The 19,127-nt window shown below is 36.7% G+C and overlaps 1 protein-coding gene across 4 annotated transcripts in view; it reads right to left on the reverse strand.

Annotated features, from left to right (window-relative positions):
• Positions 1-19,127, reverse strand: part of hnf4a (hepatocyte nuclear factor 4, alpha) — a 68,572-nt gene that overhangs the window by 6,869 nt on the left and 42,576 nt on the right. For all 4 annotated transcript variants that reach the window (XR_011882851.1, XM_072240559.1, XM_072240546.1 and 1 more), the window contains exons 3-7: positions 18,019-18,113; positions 10,052-10,158; positions 6,200-6,355; positions 2,409-2,496; positions 2,139-2,291 (exon numbers count right to left, since the gene is read on the reverse strand). Coding sequence is in view for 3 of the 4 variants with exons in the window: in XM_072240559.1 (XP_072096660.1) it covers positions 2,139-2,291; positions 2,409-2,496; positions 6,200-6,355; positions 10,052-10,158; positions 18,019-18,113 (599 nt within the window). In the remaining variant the exon portion in view is untranslated. The remainder of the gene's footprint in view (positions 1-2,138; positions 2,292-2,408; positions 2,497-6,199; positions 6,356-10,051; positions 10,159-18,018; positions 18,114-19,127) is intronic.

The raw sequence follows: 19,127 nt of genomic DNA on the forward strand, positions 1-19,127 counted from the left end.
TTACACGATTTAACAGGGTGTGTGTTGCATCTTTATGAAGTCACTGTGTTAGTGGAAAAGTAATTCTTGGGAAAGTTCAAGCCTAAATCTTTGTTTGATTCCAATTGTACACTAACTTTTTGCCAACAGAATGAGGACAGCAAAGCTCTGACTTCCTGTTGCTTTTCAAGATCTTACTTGAATAGGCAACACTTATTCCTTGATACCTTAAACAAGTGTTCATTAATCAATATGAACCAAGGCAGTGTGTACTTGAAAGTTATATAAATGCAGATAAACTTAAATTCAAACCTGAATTGGTCTTGGAATTGCTCGAGCCTTAGCGAGTAGAGGTTACTTGGATAATGATTAGGAATTGAATCAAGCTTAAAAGAATTATGACACCCTGTTTCCTCCCTCTGAGATCATCTAACACAGAAAGACTATGAAAGGAACCTGCAAACTTTGCATTATATATGGCTCATTTATTCACCAGAAAGGTTGGCTAAGCTCTTGAGAAAATTTCAAGTAGTAAGGATAAATCAAATTTGGAAAACTTGTTGACCCAAGTTCATCTAATATACTTGAGGATAACATTCCTCTACCTACCCATTCAGTGGGGAATGGTGGATGTTCTAACTGAAAGATGGCATGCTATTTTTAGAGTTTTAATGTTGTTCTAAATGTATCTTTTGTTTGGACTAACAAACAATCCACTGGAAGAACTCAGCAGCTCTAGCAACATCTGTGGGAGGATAGGAATTAATTACATTTCGATCGAAATCCTGTGTCAGGACTGTTTGGACTACTTACACATAGTATAGGGGTTTAAGCACTGGCCATTAGAGTGTTACATTATATAACAGATGACTGACTAATTTAGTTCTTTGGAAGTACTAGCTTCAACAATCAGTGAAAAGTTAATAATGATGCAAAGTTTCTACTTTTACAATGATGAGTATCGTTATTTAATGCCCATAGCTTAGCATTCCAGTTTCTATGCTTATGTTGCATATATTAAGCTGTTATTTCTTTGCCTACAAACTGCCCAGTACATCTGACCTTATTTATGTTGCTGGGTTCTGTCTTGAATTCATGGAAAGAGCTCAGTCATATTGAGCTGAGGGGTCAGATGCAGTACACATCTTGCCCCTCAATTTAGTGCTGGATTTCTGCAGTTATTGTCCAGAATATTCTTACATCTCTCCTTCAGCACCAATGTCAGCAACCCATACTAGAAAGAGTGCCTAATAGTTAATTTTACAACTCTGACAGATTATGGACATATTTGTTGGTAGGTGATCTTGTAGAGTACCCTGCTGTATCCCAAGGAAGGAGAAAAAACAAAGGCTCAGTTGAAATCCTAACATACCAATTTCTAACCTGGTGGTCTTTGACCTTTCCTCCCCCTCCCCCCACCCCAGTTACAAGGTTAGTGAAGTGGAGGCAGGAAGTGGCAGACTGGAAACAGATATTCTGAATGTTGGTGATCATATAGTCAGAGAACTCTGGAAGCTAAGGAATTCTGAGGGACAAATTTGGGCTATGAAAATCTAGTAAACATAAATGTATGAAGAAAGTCCTTCTGGCAGTATTGATCCACTCTTTTCTTGGATATATCATGTCCAGATTCATAAACATCTAAATAGAAACTTAGGGTGTAATTTTACCTACATTTCTGGTAACGCTCATGCTTTATTAAAATATTTTTCTTTTTAAAAAGTTTTTATTTTATGGATTTAGTTAAGGGGAATTAACAGGTTTATAGAAATACCTTTCTTATCTTATATTTGATATACTACACAAGTAACATTTACAGACTTACTTCTCAATAATCAGCTATGAATTATTATTTTATGACATTATGACATTAAACGTCATTATGTAGAGATAGCCTCCTATCATACTGACAAACAACCTACAAGGAAGCAATCACTGAAGAACATAATGCAAATAGTAAAAACACCAAGGGAGGAATGCTTTCAAGACTACATGGCAGTCTTGTAGAATATTCAGCTGTCATCTTCTTAGTTTCTGGCATTAAATGAATAACAATGTAAATCTCAGCAATATACAAAGTGCTCTGTTATTGATAATCTACAAAGCAGATCTTAATGTTGACCCACTCAGTTCTGTTGCATGCGTCTCTGATGACCTACCTGGATCAAAGAAAACAATGGCTTTTAAGCAAGCATATTCATTGTCGTCTATTTGGATCTCCTGAAACGTCTGAACTAATTCATCTAGAATTCTCGTTGCAACACGGCTTATTTCCAGCTCTGGACAATTGCGTGGAATGATGTAGTCATTTCCTTTAAAGATGAAAGGAAGCAGTACAGATTTCAGGGATATTCCTACAATGTTCTGAATTGACTTATTATTTCACAAATGTCTCATGCAAAAAAGTATGTTAAAAATAATTGTTTTACCCAAGAGCAGAACATCTTTGTACATCATGGAACGTTTGGCAGCTCCAAGCAGTAAATGTTCCCCAGCATGGGCTCGTAGCAAGGCAACCTACTCGAATCAATCCATGATTAATATTGATTACATTTTCTCAACTCAAAACTTGCTGATTATTAAATAAATCAGAGAATCTTGCAACTTAACATTTCATTGATCCCCTTTAATACACATATAATCAAGAATTAACTTCATTTTCAATTCTTGAATAGTTTTTCAGTCCACCCAATAAATAGGCAAGTAAAATGAGAGCTAGCAAATTTAATATTGAAATCAGAAAATGTTTTCTCACAAATAGTTCAGGAAATCAAAACCGTTTCTGAAAAAGCTGGTGGAGAATTTTAAGGCTGTTACAGATAATCTTTTGTTTCTTTGGTTTATCAAGGAAAAAGATGTAATGGGAATTACATGGGGTCGAATGGAGATTATGATGTGATCCAATGAAATGTCCGAGCAAGCTCAAACTGATGGAAATCTGATATTTCTAAGATGGAAAAGTATGCTGCAAGCAAGATCTATTCCAAATGGGAAAATAGTTTGGTAGCTTGGAATGGTTTCACAGCTTTTTTTTCCAGCTATTTTCTTCCATTGCACCAAAGTCAAACCCACATCTCAACTTTCTATAAAAAATGCAAAGTCAGAAAAGGAACTGCACTTAAAATAATCCGTGCTTAAACACCACTATGTTGGCTTTTGGAAACAAAGCATATCAATTGCAGCTTATCTGTTCCAATTTATGCTCCTTAGCAATGTTCCTTCTATCAAAAATACTGACTCAGATTGAACTATGGTTTTAGTGATTGCCCCATGACCGTAGAGAAATATATTTATGCATTGACAAAATCACAGTGTTCTCACAGCATGCCCTTTCATGCGGCCAGATCCTCTCATCATCTGTTTTAATGTGTTCCTTTCATAGTGATGTGATGACGCTTAATGATACAGTAATGGAACTCCATTTTGAAACTGGGCATAATATATGCTGTACATCCTCATGCACATAAGTATGATCTATCCAAAGTTTTTGTATAGAGTTGTATTTTATTTGTTCAGTCAGTAATTCATTTTGAATTGAGCTAGAAATGCATTTCTTGGTCAGCACAGTGTTTGAGGGGTAAGATCAGAGAAAATGACATTTATTATACTCACTGGCCACTTTATTAAGTACACCTATACACCTGCACGCCTACTTGTGAATGGAAATATCTAATCAGCCAATCATGCGGCAGCAACTCAAAGCATAAAAGCATGCAGATATGGTCAAGAGGTTCAGTTTCATTCAGATCGAACATCAGAAAGGGAAAGAAATGTGATCTAAATGATTTTGACAATGGAAAGATTTTTGGTGCCAGATGGGGTTGTTTGAGTATTTCAGAAACTACTCATCACCTGGGATTTTCACACACAATAGTCTCTAGAGTTTACAGAGAATGGTGTGCAAAACAACAAAAAAAAAAATCCAGTGAGTGGCACTTCTCTGGGTGAAAAAGCCTTGTTAATGAGAGAGATCAAAGGTTAATGGCAGGCTGGTTCAAGTTGACAGGATGGCGGTAGTAATTCAAATAAGCATGTGTTACTACAGTGGCATGCAGAAGAGCAATTCTGAATACACAGCACATTAAACCTTGAAGTGAATGTGCTACAGCAGCAAGAGACTATGAAACACAGACTTAGTGGCCACCTTATTAGGTACAGAAGGCCACCGAGCGTATATATGACCAAAAATATTAGGAAGGATTAATAAACTTTTATTACTGTCAGTTAACTGTGGTGTTCTATTCATGTAACCACAATACCTCTGAGTGTATTTTTGTCTCTTGGACACATGAACACTAATAACACAGTATAAAAGCATGCATAGTAACTATTATGAAATGACTTAACTTGATGTGTGAGTGGGACTGATAAAGCAAAGGAACTTATTACTGAAATTAAAACTACATTAAAGTATTTGTGCTCCTTTGGAACTAGTAACATAAATTTCATGGAACAAGCATTAGGTAGTCCTTCAAAATAAAAAAAATGCTGAGGTATTCAACAAATGATATGTGTAACAATTAGTGACTTAATACTTTGTTTGTCCAGTGTTAATGTTTCTCACAAATGTTTAAAATGTAACATTAAAATGGTAAAAGTGTTGTGTACAACAACAAAATGTTTAACTATTTATTCCAAAGAAGAATGTCAATGAGGCTAGTTTTGCTTCCGTTGTTAGATTTTAATGTTAACAGTGCAATTGACAGGTTTAGTATTACCTGAAGCTATATTTTAGTTTTCCTAAATCTCCTTTTTGGTTATTTCATCCATGTTCAGCTTCTTCCACAAGGCACGCATATTTCCTGGTTGAGAAAGCTCCTAGGGAACCATCGTTTCCTAGGCCTTTATCAGTACTACTCCTGCCAAGTGTGAGAAAATATTGAGGGTACTATTGGTATTTCCTTACAAAAATGTGAATGAATTTGGAAGTCAGCATCATTGGAGAGGGGAGGAAAGAAAGGAAGGAGTTTAAATTTATTATCCATATGACCATGTCAGCTCTAATTGGCCATATCTCACAATTAATAAACATCAGATGCACATTGTAACGTTATCATATTCTTTTAGATATTTTACATTCATTGTTTTCAAATGTGAGAACATCACCAAAGCAACATTCTAATTGTGACAGGCAATGGATTTTAAAGCGATGCATTTTCTGGAGAAGTTTTCTTTGGAAGTAAGTCGGGTGTATTATATTCCCTGTAATTTTGACTTTCCCCTAGTTAGAACTTCCTTAGGTGTCACTTTTCTACTTCACATATTTCAGGGATTTCTCTATTCTGCATTGTCTTAGAGGCACACATATCTCTTTGGGAACAAATGGTGTGGTGCACTGCATTTAGTCTGTAGGGAGAGGGTTTCAATCAACCTTCCGTCATGCACACAACCAGTGAGTACCATGGACTTTCACCACTGGATTCCAGGGTTCGATAATTTGGTAGCTTTCATCTGCTCAGTTGAGATGTCAGCTTCTCACACCAGCTGCCTCCTTTACACTCTAAATTCCCATTGATTTCAAAATATATTTACCGCAAAATGTTTATGAAATCCTTCCCCACATTTTCTTGTTCTATACAATGCATCATCTTCACATCTCTAAGATGCCCCCAAAAATTCTGGGGCTGAAAACTGTAATATAGTTCTCGTTACATGCACATGCAGTTCCACTCTTTGAGTGATTATGCAGAAAGTTTGAAGTTAATAACTCATCGGGGTGATTGATAAGATCGTGGCCTAAGGTAGAAGGAGATGAGTTATTAACTTCAAACTTTCTGCATAATCACTCAAAGAGTTGAACTGCATGTGCGTGTAACAAGAGCTGTATAACTCATTTCCTTCTACCTTAGGCCACGAACTTATCAATCACCGCACGTATGTATTTTATTAGGGATTATGAATACATAATATTTTCATTTTTCTTATAAATATGCATTGAAGCAAACCGAGCAAACTATTAAATCTGAGACGCAACTTCACTCCAGAATGCATCACCTATCAGTTCACCACTGCATTGGTCACTAGAAAAGCAAGATCTAGCTCTTGTACTGCACTCATCTCACCTAGTTAGTGCTTTAAGTAATGTACTGATGTTACCCCACCATTTCCTACTCTGGGTGATGAATATTAGGTTTGCACAGTGCCGCAGATATCCATTTCACCAGCTGTGGCAGTTTTTAAAGAATTATTATTAATTTGTATTAAAACAAGTGTTCCAAACCTGGTCGTCCAGTGCTAGCTCACAGAAAGCTGGGATGTATTTGGCCCACTCCACTAGGACCAAAAGTTGCTGTTTCATGGACTCACAAACATCACTTATCACAGCAATCTTTTTAGATCTGATGTCACTGTTTATAACTGAAATGGGAGAGGAGATCTGAAACAACAACAACAGATGAAACAAATGTTATTTAACACTCTGAAACTCAGTTTATTAATTTCCCTTCAAATAAACAGAGGAACTTTGTACCATGTAATTAATTGTGTAATTTCTTATGACAATTTTGTCAGCCTTATTGATAGTCTCAAGCAATACCTGTTGGTCTCCTACTTGAGGATTGAATATGGTTGCAAAAGAAATTAATTGTTTATTATTAGTAAAGAACACAGTACCAGTACTAGGGGACATATCACTCAAGATTCGGAAGAGTAGATTTAGGATGAAGATGAGGAGGAACTGCTTTTCTGGAGATTTGTTAATCTGTGGAATTCTCTGCCCAATGAAGCAGTGGAGGTTACCTCAGTAAATATATTTAAGACAAGGTTGGATAGATTTTTGTATAGTAGGGGAATTAAGGGTTATGGGGAAAAGGCAGGTAGGTGGAGATGAGTCCACGGCCATATCAGCCATGACCTTATTGAATGGCGGAGCAGGCTCGATGGGCCAGATGGCCTACTCCTGCTCCTATTTCTTATGTTCTTATGTTCAGATTATGAGGTATTCTTGAAGGGTTCTGATTCTGTAACCCTCTAAGGCTTCTGACTGAGGTCTTCAATAGCAAAGTAAGGACCACGAGGAATGGGTCCACTTCTATAAATACTGTTAGCGCTTCAACCATAGAAATTTAGGAGTATGAAAAATGATGGCACAAGTATATATCTACTGGAACATGGGCACTCACAACACCAGTAAGATATAGAAAATGAACCTACAATGAATTGCTCAAGGAATGCCAACCCCTATTTAATCACTCCAGATCAAAACAGAAAACTTGATCATCAAAAACAAGCTGATGGCAATAATATCATTTTAAAGTTCATCAATCACCAGTTTTCACCACAAAATATCAGAAATTCTGTTATCAATCTATCACTGCAAATTTTGACTGTCAAAAGAATCTGCTGTCTTGATGGGTTTGTAAATCTTTTGTTCACATCAAGCCAGCAGAGGATCTGTTGTTTGCATTCAAGAGCAACTTCCATTGCTCTATTCTGGGTGTTATACAATAAGCAATATATTGGCCTGCCTTATGAATATTTACTTCTAAAATGAAGTCTTCTTCTGGTAATTTGTGGTGGAGGGGATCTGATTGAAACATATAAGATCATTAAGGGATTGGACATGCTAGAGGCAGGAAACATATTCCCGATGTTGGGGGAGTCCAGAACCGGAGGCCACAGTTTAAGAATAACGGTTAGGCCATTAAGAACGGAGTTGAGGGAAAACTTTTTCACCCAGAGAGTTGTGGATCTGTGGAATGCTCTGCCTCAGAAGGCAGTTGAGGCCAATTCTCTGGATGCTTTCAAGAAAGAGTTAGATAGAGCTCTTAAAGATAGTGGAGTCAAGGGATATGGGGAGAAGGCAGGAACGGGGTACTGATTGTGGATGATCAGCCGTGCCACAGTGAATGGCGGTGCTGGCTCGAAGGGCCGAATGGCCTACTCCTGCACCTATTGTCTATTGTCTAATTTGTATGTTGAAAAATCTCTGATTAAAGCAGTTGCTTCAGAGAAGCTTTCACATTTACAATGTTGTGCACGTAAGATAAAACAGATTAGTGCATTAAAGCCAACAAATTAAAACTATGTTGCACAACTAGAGATAACAACATTCGACACTGAAAGGTCAAGCCTTTTAATTGTTTTGAAGTTTTCAATTGCATGCGTTCTATAAGTTATCTATTTGGAGCATATAAACTACTCAGGCAAAACATCACCGTCAGAAGATAACCTAGTGACTAAGTGATCTGTTATTTGGAGTTAATGTAAACGCATCACATGCAAAAGGTCTTAAAATGAATCACATATCTGTGGTGTCAGGAAATCATTTAAAGTATTAATTATCTGCATGACTGATTTGGGTAATCTAAAGTAGTAGAAGGTAATCTATTACGGTGCATCTACTAAAATCATCAATTTATATTCACTGTTACTCTTTTAATGGAACTGATGAAATTATGTTTTGTATTTGTGGCCCCTTGCCAGCTAGTTAACAGCTAGTTAAAATACATTTTTATCTAATTTTTAAAAGTTCAGTTTATTTGGTCAGTAGCTCCAATCACAAGGTAGATGAATATCTATGCGAACTGCAGTTCAAGAACTAACCCTTACCTAAATAAAAAGGTGGATGATTTAGATCAGTTTTTGGCACAGAGGTTATAATAAACTTAAAATATAATCAAGCCTGTTGTGTGTTAATTGGTGAATGAATCCTTCTGCAGAAGCCACCATTCGTGCTGAAACAAAACATCTTTTGGCTCAGGTACATGAAGATATTTTTGATGAAGAATTGGGAAACTTGCTTTCAGCTGTCTTTGTGCTGACTAAAGCACAAGTGAATGAAATGATAATTCAGCTGAATCCATAGTAGTTACTTGCTGTAACGCCATGACACAAGTTTCTAAAGCATTGTTTATTTGATTTACTATGGCCTTAATCAAAAGAGTAGTCATAGGAAAACAATTATAATTTACAATCTGGAGATTAAGTTCAGATGTGGAAATTTTAAAATAGAAAAACATACAGAGGAAAAAGAGCAACAAAAATGAAATGAAAACTAAAGGAAAGAGATTTAACATGAAAATAGATTTAAAAAATCATTTCTTGAAGGAGTTCTGAGTAACCAGACTAGCATTGTTATAAAGTGTCAATGATCGCTTCCATCATATTTCAGTGCACTAGTCCATGAGCTCAACTTTAATGCAGTTCACGTTATGGTCAAGCAAATTGTGCTTTCTGGGGACTTAAATGAGTTTGGGGTAGGTAGTGCATAGGTCAAAGCTATAATCGGGGTCCTGGGCTCGTGAGTGAGTAGTTTAAATGACAGGGTCTGGAGGAATGGGTGTGTTCAGACAAAAAGGTAAAATCTGGGGCCTGGGTATGGCTTGGCAGAAGGATCAAGGTCAAGGAGTGGCTGCTATCGAAAAGAAAGATGAGAGCTTAGCATGCTCATGGCAAATGGTGGAGGTATTAAAGTAACAATGTAATGCTCTGGGATATAAGAAGAGCAACAATTTTTTGCCAGGTTAATGAAGTCCAACCACCAAGTGTGCCCATCAATGCTTGCTACAATTTAGTATAAGTTCTCCCAGATGCTCTGAAAATTAATTTCCACCTTCGTAATAGTGATAAAGGGTTGTATTAACAGAGTTATGGACAAGTGAGTTATAAAAAAACTTGAACAATTTTATTAGAGACTCATCAAGTGATTTCATTTTGGCTTGCTATTTTCTACAAAGGTAAATGCGATACATACGAACATAAATATTAATGTAAAAAATGGGGAAAATAAAAGGACAACAGATATACAAAGTAAACAAGATAGCACAGCAGATTAATTCATTTAATTACTTCACAATTGTTTTAAAATCCAATTAAAACTAGATTTGATTAGATTGCATTATATCACTCTTTCAGTACATTTAAACTATTATTCTATTAAAAACTTCAATTTATTTAAATTAAAACAGTCCTTATTATCCAAATTATTGAAGCAAAGGAACAATAATGATAAACTAGGCCTTAAGTGTTAACTAAGTAAGTAAAAGCTCTGACCAGATATACTGTATCCTCCATCTTTTACTTTGTACAATCATTTGTTAAAACATAGTAGTATAAGATAAAGTTACTGTACCTGTCGAGAAAGAACTTCTGCTTGTATGAGAGCATTAATTGAAGGCAAACTGCTGTCCTCATAGCTTGACCTCCTTGTACTTATTCTGTCCCTTTCGTTCTGCACAGCTGGAATTAAATTCATTGTTTCTATATGATTGTGTTTTATAGGTGTACCATTAAACAGAGAAAATCTTAAATGCAATAGATACTACAGATGCTGAAAACCACAGCAAAACAAACAAAATGCTGGAGGAACTCAGTAGGTCAGGCAGCATCTATGGAAATGGAAGTTGACGTTTCGGGCTGACACCCTTCATCAAATCGGGAAAGGAAGGAGGAGGATAACAGTATAAGAAGGTGGGAGGAGGGGAAGGAGGACAATCTAGAAGGTAATAGGTGATGCCAGGTGGGTGGGGGAGAGGGGCAAAGGGCTGGTGAAAAATGAATGCAATAACAGAGGAGAGTGGACCATGGGAGAATGGGAAGGAGGAGAGACACCAAAGGGAGGTAATAGGCAAGTTCAGAGAAGAGGTAAAAGGCCAGAGTGGGGAACTGAAAAAGAGGGAATGGGAGGGGAAAAAGTTGCTGGAAGTTGGAGAAATTGATGTTCATGTCATCAGGTTGGAGGCTACCTTGACGGAATGTGAGGTATCCCTCCCCCACCTTGAGTGTGGCCTCATTGTGGCAGAAGAGAAGGCCCGTGGACCGGTATATTAGAATGGGAATGGGGATAGGAATTTTGGCCACGGGGAAATTCCACTTTTTAGGGATGGAGGTAAGGTGTTCAAAATGTCTATGTCAGGTCCCACCAAAGGAGAGGATGTCACATCAGGAGCACTGGAGACAGTAGACAACCCCATCAGATTTGCAGGTGGAGTGTCTGAAAGGACTATTTGAGACCCTGAGTGGAGGTGAGGGAGGTAGTGAATGGGCAGGAGCAGCAGTATTGCCACTTGGCACGATGAGTACTGGGACAGGGATTAGTGGGGAGGGACAAATAGATAATGCCATCACAGAGGGGGTGATCCCGGCAGAAAATGGAGAGTGGAGGGAGTGGGAAAATGCAGAAGTGGAGAAAGAGAAAATCTTAAAGTCTTCTTAAGTAAAAATCAAACTTGCATTTGAAATCATTAGTGTATATGTGTAAGTAGATTGAGCTGTACTTTGTAATAAATACAAAACAAATGTTTTACCCAAATTAAATATATTAATGTTAGTGCATTGCAGTGAAACATATATAATAATTTTTCTGCAATGATTCTTTAATGTAGGTATAAGAAACAGATTTGCCATCCAAGATGACAATACAGTTTTGATATGGAAGAGCATTTACCCAGCTTCATTCAAGAATTCTTAAATTTATAATGTTCGGAAAAGTTAGTCAGAAGCAGTTAAATTTATATTAGTGAATAAGTGCAAGGCACACAGAATGCTATAGTATTTAAATTGCTACCCCAGCTACTAAGAGCATGTTGGTTGCCATTGCATCCAAAGACCCCAGTCTGTCTTGTATCCATTAAAATTGAAAGTGCATGTACTGAGGTCAGCAATCATATAGCCAACATTTTACCTATCTGATCCAAATTCATCCACTTTGGAGTAGTGAGTGATAATAATGAATTTTAACCTGTGTCCGTGATTCTGGACCACTGCATTGTTTAACTGATATTTTATACTAGTTAACCAACAGTCAAACTTTTTTCTAAATGAAGCAAACTTCTTTAAACAAAAACTTTTGCATGGCTCCAAACTGAAGTCACAAAAATTCTATGCATTCCTCTTAATGAAACAATTGAAAAAATTCTTCAAAGGTTGAAAGTGGGCACAGATTCTAGAGTTTTCCAATGGTTGTTGTAGGTACACCAACTCTGCAGTGTGAACACCTGTATGTACTAGCATAGAGTACTTCTCTAATGAAATCTTCTTCTAGCTAAAGACCAGTTAACCATAAATGGCATATCCAAATTAAAGTAGAATATAAACTTTAAAGAAAGACCAGGTTAATGTACAATTACAAATCATTCAAAATGTCTTCTATGATGCATTTCCTTAGTGCAGATTATTGATAGAATGTCAATATCCAGAATATATTTTTCAAAATAAAGTGGTGCGATCATTTGTTCATAGTATTATAAATCTGGAAAACCTGGAAATGTGTACATCTACATAGCACACATAAAATTCAAACAGTTGGATACAATGAATAACTTTTATGAGAGAAAAGTGGCAGCGTGCAGTCAACTGTCCTGAGAGAAGTTCTCAAGGTTACACATTGGTTTATCAGTGGAGACATCGTGTTCAGTCACAGAGTGCAGCTTTCTGAATGTTTGTTCAGCACTAACTGGTCATGGGCCTCAAGTGAAATCTATTGAATATTAACAGATCTGGGAAAAAGATTTGAAGTGGGGAATTCGACTTTCATTTTTCCTGTTTCAATTAGACTATGATATCCTTCCATGCAATTTTATCTCAGAAAGGTGGAAATTGGATAAATGCTGTTGGATAAGTTACAAGAAGGTACATGGTGTTGGAACATATATACCTGAGGCCTAATCAATATTGGTCCTTGGCCTAAAGTTTACAGGTTAGAATGAAGAAACAGAGAAACAGAAAAGGAACAGGGATAGGCTATTTGGTTCTTTCAGATTGCTCCAATGTTCAGTATGTTTATTGTTAATTATTCATTTCAGTATACTGTTAAGAAATGTATCTTTCTCCTTGAATATATTTAATGATGCAGCTTCCACTAGTTACTGTGTTCATCACCCTCTGAGTGAACTGATTTAAGACCATAATATGAAAGAGCAGAATTGGACCATTTTTGCCCATCGAGTCACTCACCCATTCAATCATGTTTGATTCTTTTTTCAACCCCGCTCTCCAAATATTGGTTCAAAATGTATTGGCTCATATCCTGAGGCTGCAATCATTCATTCTGAACTCCTCACTCATTGGAATATCTTCCTCATATATCAGCCTTGCCATCAGAGTGTAATAAACCTTTATTATTCTGTTTACATGGCAAGAGCATTCTCTTGCAGGTCAGGACTCCAACTCTGCACACGCAACTCCAGTTTGATCTTGTACAATCCTCTTTCAATGTAGGCCAACAAATTAGTTGCCTTCTTAACTGCTTGCTGCATCTGTGCACATATCGTTAAGCGACTCCTGTACAAGTTATGATTTACCTCTTCCTTACCTAATTTTACAACATTCCAATAAAATCTGCCTTTCTGTTTTTAAAACAGAAATGTCTAACCTCACATTGATCTGTGTTATACAGCTTCTACCATGGAATTGCCCTCTCACCCATCTTGTCTAGGTCACTATAGAGTCCCCTCTGCATCATCCTTACATTTGACCACTCTCCCCAGCTTTGTGTTATCTGGAATCTTGAAAATGATATGCTTAGTTACTTATCTAAATTGTGAATAAACTGGAGTTCAAGCACTGCTGCCATCAGTCCCAGTTATACACTGCCTGCTACCCAGAAAAAAAAGGACCCGTTTATTCCAACTCTCTGCTAAACAATTCCCAGTCCATGTCAGTATATGACCCCTGAATTTTAACTTTGCACATTAACCTCTTACATAGGACATTATCAAAAGGCATCTCATAGTTGAGACACACCGCATTAATTGATTCTTCCTATTTAGTTACAATTCTCAAGAATATCTGGAAGATCTGTTAAATACAATTTTCCTTTCATGAACTCATGCTGACTTTGTTTATTGATATTTTACAAATATTCTGCTATTTGTAAATGTCAGATTCTGTGGTGTAGTCACCTTTAATGAAAGATAAATTTTGTAATGGGATGTCCATTGGCGAGAGGCAGCCAAGAAGAAGATTGGGTGCAGTTGCGGGCACTGAGGGATTGGGGTAAAGTTTACACAGCAAAGCTAAGGGATCAGAGGGAGTAACTAGATATCTGAATTTAGGTCATATAATTTATCATAAGAAACATTTTTTTTTGCCACGTTCCATTATCCCCTTTTAGTTTCACTTATTTTGACTGCTCGGGGCCAAGTAAGCCTGAGCCAAGTGGGCCTGGCACAGCTCTTGGGGAAAATGAACTTCCAGAATTGTTGTATATCTATAATTAATTATGAACAGTAATTGTTACTTTAAGGGTGCTATCCTATTAAGAATTGTCAAAATGGGAGCAAGTCACAAAGCAGCAAAATGCAGGCCATTTAGCTTAACATATGGTCTTAAGAAAGATGTAAGAACTTGAGTCTGTTAATATAAACAGATACAAATAATTTTCATAGAATACCTTACCATAAGTGAGTCTGATGTCCTATTCACTGAGGTAGTCGAAGAGACACAAACCCAGCAATGGGATTATGGAGACTGTTAAATTTGGGTGACATAATTAGAAGGCCAGGAAAGCCTTATTATGGTCCTAAATCAATTCACTCAGAGGGATATGAACTGTTGCATTCTCTGCACAGCAGCTAGTGGAAGCTGCATCATTAAATATATTCAAGCAGAGAGATAAGTTTCTTAACAGTATACTGAAATGCATAATTAATGATAAGCATATTTAATGTTGGAACAGTCTCAAAAAACCTATACCTGCTCCTTTTTCTGTTTCTCTGTTTCTGCATTCTGCAATCCAGACCCACTGGTCTGGTTGCCTCTTCACAGTTCAGGGGTAGTTCGGAATTCACAATTAAAGCTAGCATTTCCAGGAATATCTATATCCTGCAAATGAGCAGATTAATTTTTAAAAAGCTGCTCGAACAGATTTAGCCTGTATGATAGGCTTTATAATATGATCTTTTGGTATGTTGGAGATGAGAAGATAAGAATTGTGAATTAGAAAAGCGGAGAAGTCAAGAAGATCATGGAACTGAAACGTTCCTAAAGAGAAAATGCTTAAGAAGAATGAACGGGTAAGATTTCTAATTAGAGTCGCATTGAGATATTAATGAGTCTAGGGAGAGATGATACTCAGCGACATTGGGTAAACTCAAAAGAGCTCACACCAGTACTGTTGCAAAAATTCAGAGTGTGAAAATATGTAACTGCTTCAAGTTTGTAAAATTTGTAAATAATTTTAAGTGGAAGCTGCAGAATACTGTATCACTATTGGTTGTGAACAGTAATTGTTACTTCAAGGTTGTCACCACTTTAAGGATTCCATCATGTGACCTCTATTCTGCAACAACATATATAGAACATTCATTGTAAAGAGCTGTTGAATCAACTATACAGGCTTTATTTGAGTTTCTGATGTCGTGTTTTAGTTTGTCCACCCTATAATGGATTTCATTGAAGGTTAAGAGCAAACTGAGCACATACAATTTACATAAATCGACACTATGGCCCTTAGTAACATACATAAAATGTTTTACATCAGTTTGCTGATAGCAAGAGCGCTAAATCATTAAAGTGCATTTTGTGCATTTTTCTGGTAAACTCATGTATATGGAGTTGGATTCCTAGATTGAGTCCCTGGATTCCCCCATCTATTGTTAACTTTTACTTGTAGACTTGGTAATAACCACACCAAGCTACAGTTCAGCACTCACAAATACAAGCTTTCTGGAGGAAAGCAAACATAGACGTCCACAAAGGGGAAATGGAAACTAAATGGTTGAGCTGATGACAATGGGAGGGAAGGACTTTGCTTATAATGAGAGAAAAGGGTATCCTGGGAATTCAGGCTGTGAATTCCTGAAAGCTGGAGTATAGTGACAAAGAGATAGCCCTGGATTTTGAAGAAATATGATGTCTCTGGGAGATAATAGTGATGGGATTTAAAACACAGGAAGAATCGTGATTTGGACTTAGTGAGGTAGCAGAGATGTCTAAGGATGAAAGTATGGTTATTTGAAGGAACTATGGTTTGTGGTTGGGCAAAGATGAAGAGCGAATGATTACTTTGAATGATTGATCAGTAAGTCAGTAATTTGTGGAATACTGTTTCAGCCCTTGGGGAAAGGTTAGGCAAAATTAAGTTGGAATTTCATTAAGGCCCTATTTAACACATGAAAAACTTCAAAACATTAGGCTTGAGTTGAAGGCAAGGCAGATAAAGTTGTAGAAATATATCTTTAATGGTCTAATTTGAAAAAAATGAACATATTTGTTTTGAGGGGATGCAAGTTAAACTATATAAATACCTTATATTTTTTGCTTCAACCATTTGAAAAAGTGCAATTACATCACATTTGTGCAGTGCTTTAGCTTAGTTCCTGCCATTTTCTTTCAGTACACAACACTTGTTGCTCTTCACTGTTCTCGTCTGGGATATGATTGGCTTTGTTCATGGTGTATACTGCAGAAAGAGGTACATCTGGAGTCGTGAATGAATGTGCCAAAAGTAAATCCCAGGAAATGGAGGCTAGAAGTCCAAGGAATGGCATAGATAGAGATCAGGATATCAGAAAAGGTGGGACTGTCACTTTACAGTAAGTTCTGATTTTTGAAAATCTCCAATATCCAAACTTAGATAAGGCCTTATCTAAGGGACATTGTTTGGGCTGAGTAGTTCAGACAAAAGAATACACTTGTATTTATCTTGAGAGTAATAAGATGTAAAAGTCTGATGAGGTGAAGATTTTTCCTTCATTTTTATCTTTATTTGCGGACATCCAGATGATATGCTTAGACTGATAGAGAATGCACAGACATGGAGCTGGGTGCCAACAGAGTATGGAGATGAGTTTTCCACCTTTTAACATTATAATTCAAAGCAAACTCATCTTCAAACTTCTAGACCTGGGACTCAAAACCTTTGCAACTGGAGCCTTGACTTCCTGACCAACTGACCGCAATCAGTAAGGATTGTTCTCAACACCATTATTCTCAACACTGTTGCCCCACAAGGCTGTATCTTCAGCCTCCTATTCTACTGCTTATGCACCCATGAATCTGTAGTCAGATTTTGGTCTAATTCCACCTACATGTTTGCAGATGGTACCATCATGCTGAGCCATATTTCAAATAATGATGAATCGGAGATAAAGAACCTACTGGCAGCAAAACAAAAGACCTGGTCTTTGACTTCAGGAAGGTGCACATACTCTGCTTATATCAACATTGTTGAATTCAAGAGGGTTGGGAGCTTTGAGTTCTTAGGAGTGAAAAACACTAATAGTTTCTCCTGAGCATCATGGCCAAGAAAGCTCACCAGCACCTCTGCTTCCCTAACTGGCTAAAAAATATTGGCATATTCCCTTTGACCCTCATAAATTTTAATTGATGTACCAAAGAAAGCATCTTATCAAGATGCATCACAGCTTGGTATGGCCATTGCTATGCCCATGATTGCAAGAATCTGCAGATAAAACATGAAAGTATACTTCTACTTCAATACTCTGTATAACTACTTCCTTAGGTAGGTAGTTTTGTGTAGCACAGAAAGAGATAATTTGGCCCATTTTGCCATGTTGACATTTTAGTAGCAGAAATCAGATTTCCAATATCTGCTTCTTTTTTTAACTTTCAATTACTTTGGCAGGCCAAACAGATTGGTCTCAATCTCCAGCTCTATATCACTTAATCCAATTTCCATTAATAAACACTGAGTTGGGCCCTTTGTTAAACATCAGCAAACAAAATATTCCTGAAGTAATGAATGATATTTTATTAGAACAATGTATTGAAATTTACTCATGTGCATCAGTCTTATGATGCTGCAGATGGAAAGTTAACAGGGATCCAACAGTGTAGACGCTATCTCACCAGACAACTTGCCATTTAATTATCTCTTCTTGCTGTGAAATAGTCTTGTTTGTTATAAGGACATTACTTACTGATTGTATTTCTTCTGGAACCTAAATTTTATTAGTTATAATTGCTATGGATTCTAATCTTTCTTTTAAATCAACTTCTTCATAGAATTAGGTTAAGAACATTGCCTGAATACAAAGCTCTTCAGCTATCTTCTTCTAACACTTGTGGAATATCTACGCAATGTAAATGTCTCATTATCAACAGGCTCTGCTTCATGTATACACTTAGGTTTCTTACCTTCCTTTTTCATCCCTGCACGAAAGCACTTTTTTAATCTGCAGTATCTACATTGGTTTCGTTTGTCCTTGTCTACAATGCATTGTCTATTAAACCTTGAAGAGAACACACACACACAAAAAAATTACATTGTTAACAACTATCAGTCACCAATAACAAAAGAATGTGGACACATTGAGCTTTTTACATAGCACCAAATCAGATTGCTTTAAATGTGCAAATCTAACGATAGAATAATTTATCACCAATATTTTTACAAGCAAACCCTCTCTAATCAACAAGAATGAAACGGAGGGGAAGCATGGAATTACATCTATTCTTAGTTATTGTCTCACTAAAATTAAATTATAGCTTCACTATTAACTGTAGCTTAAATATTCTTGTCATAGGCACAACAGTGGAATTTCCAGCACTTCCATCTTGGGCACTAGCCTACAAAGTACCCAGGACATCTTTAGGGAGTGGTGTCTCAGAAAGGCAGAGTCCATTATTAAGGACCTCCAGCACCCAGGGCATGCCCTTTTCTCACTGTTACCATCAGGTAGGAGGTACAGAGGCCTGAAGGCACACACTCAGTGATTCAGGAACAGCTTCCTCCCCTCTGCCACCCGATTCCTGAATGGACATTGAAGCCTTGGACACTGCCTGACTATTTTTAGTATACAGTATTTCTGTTTTTGCACAGTTAAAAAAAAATCTATTCAATATGCGTAATTGATTTACTTGTTTATTTATTATTATGTGTTATATTATTTATTATTTATTTTTTCTCTCTCTGCTAGATTATGTATTGCATTGAACTGCTGCTGCTAAGTTATCAAATTTCACATTACATGCTTGTGATAATAAACCTGATTCTGATTCTGATTCTGAACAACCTGGTCACTTTGAAAAATTAGTTGCTCTTTACAAGTAAATAGTTCAATTGTTTCCAATTTGAATTGCAATTAAAATGGCATCCAGTTAAAATATTTCAGTTTAACATATCCTATGTCATAGAGCTCAATTATAATAAATTACAGGGTGCATTTTCAGGTTGAGTATAAGAATAAATATTCTTTTCTGCCATTATATGTTATGATTGTGAGTGTGTTAGATAATTTTTTGAG

Source organism: Mobula birostris, chromosome 2, assembly GCF_030028105.1.
Source record: "Mobula birostris isolate sMobBir1 chromosome 2, sMobBir1.hap1, whole genome shotgun sequence".
Taxonomy (NCBI): domain Eukaryota; kingdom Metazoa; phylum Chordata; class Chondrichthyes; order Myliobatiformes; family Myliobatidae; genus Mobula; species Mobula birostris.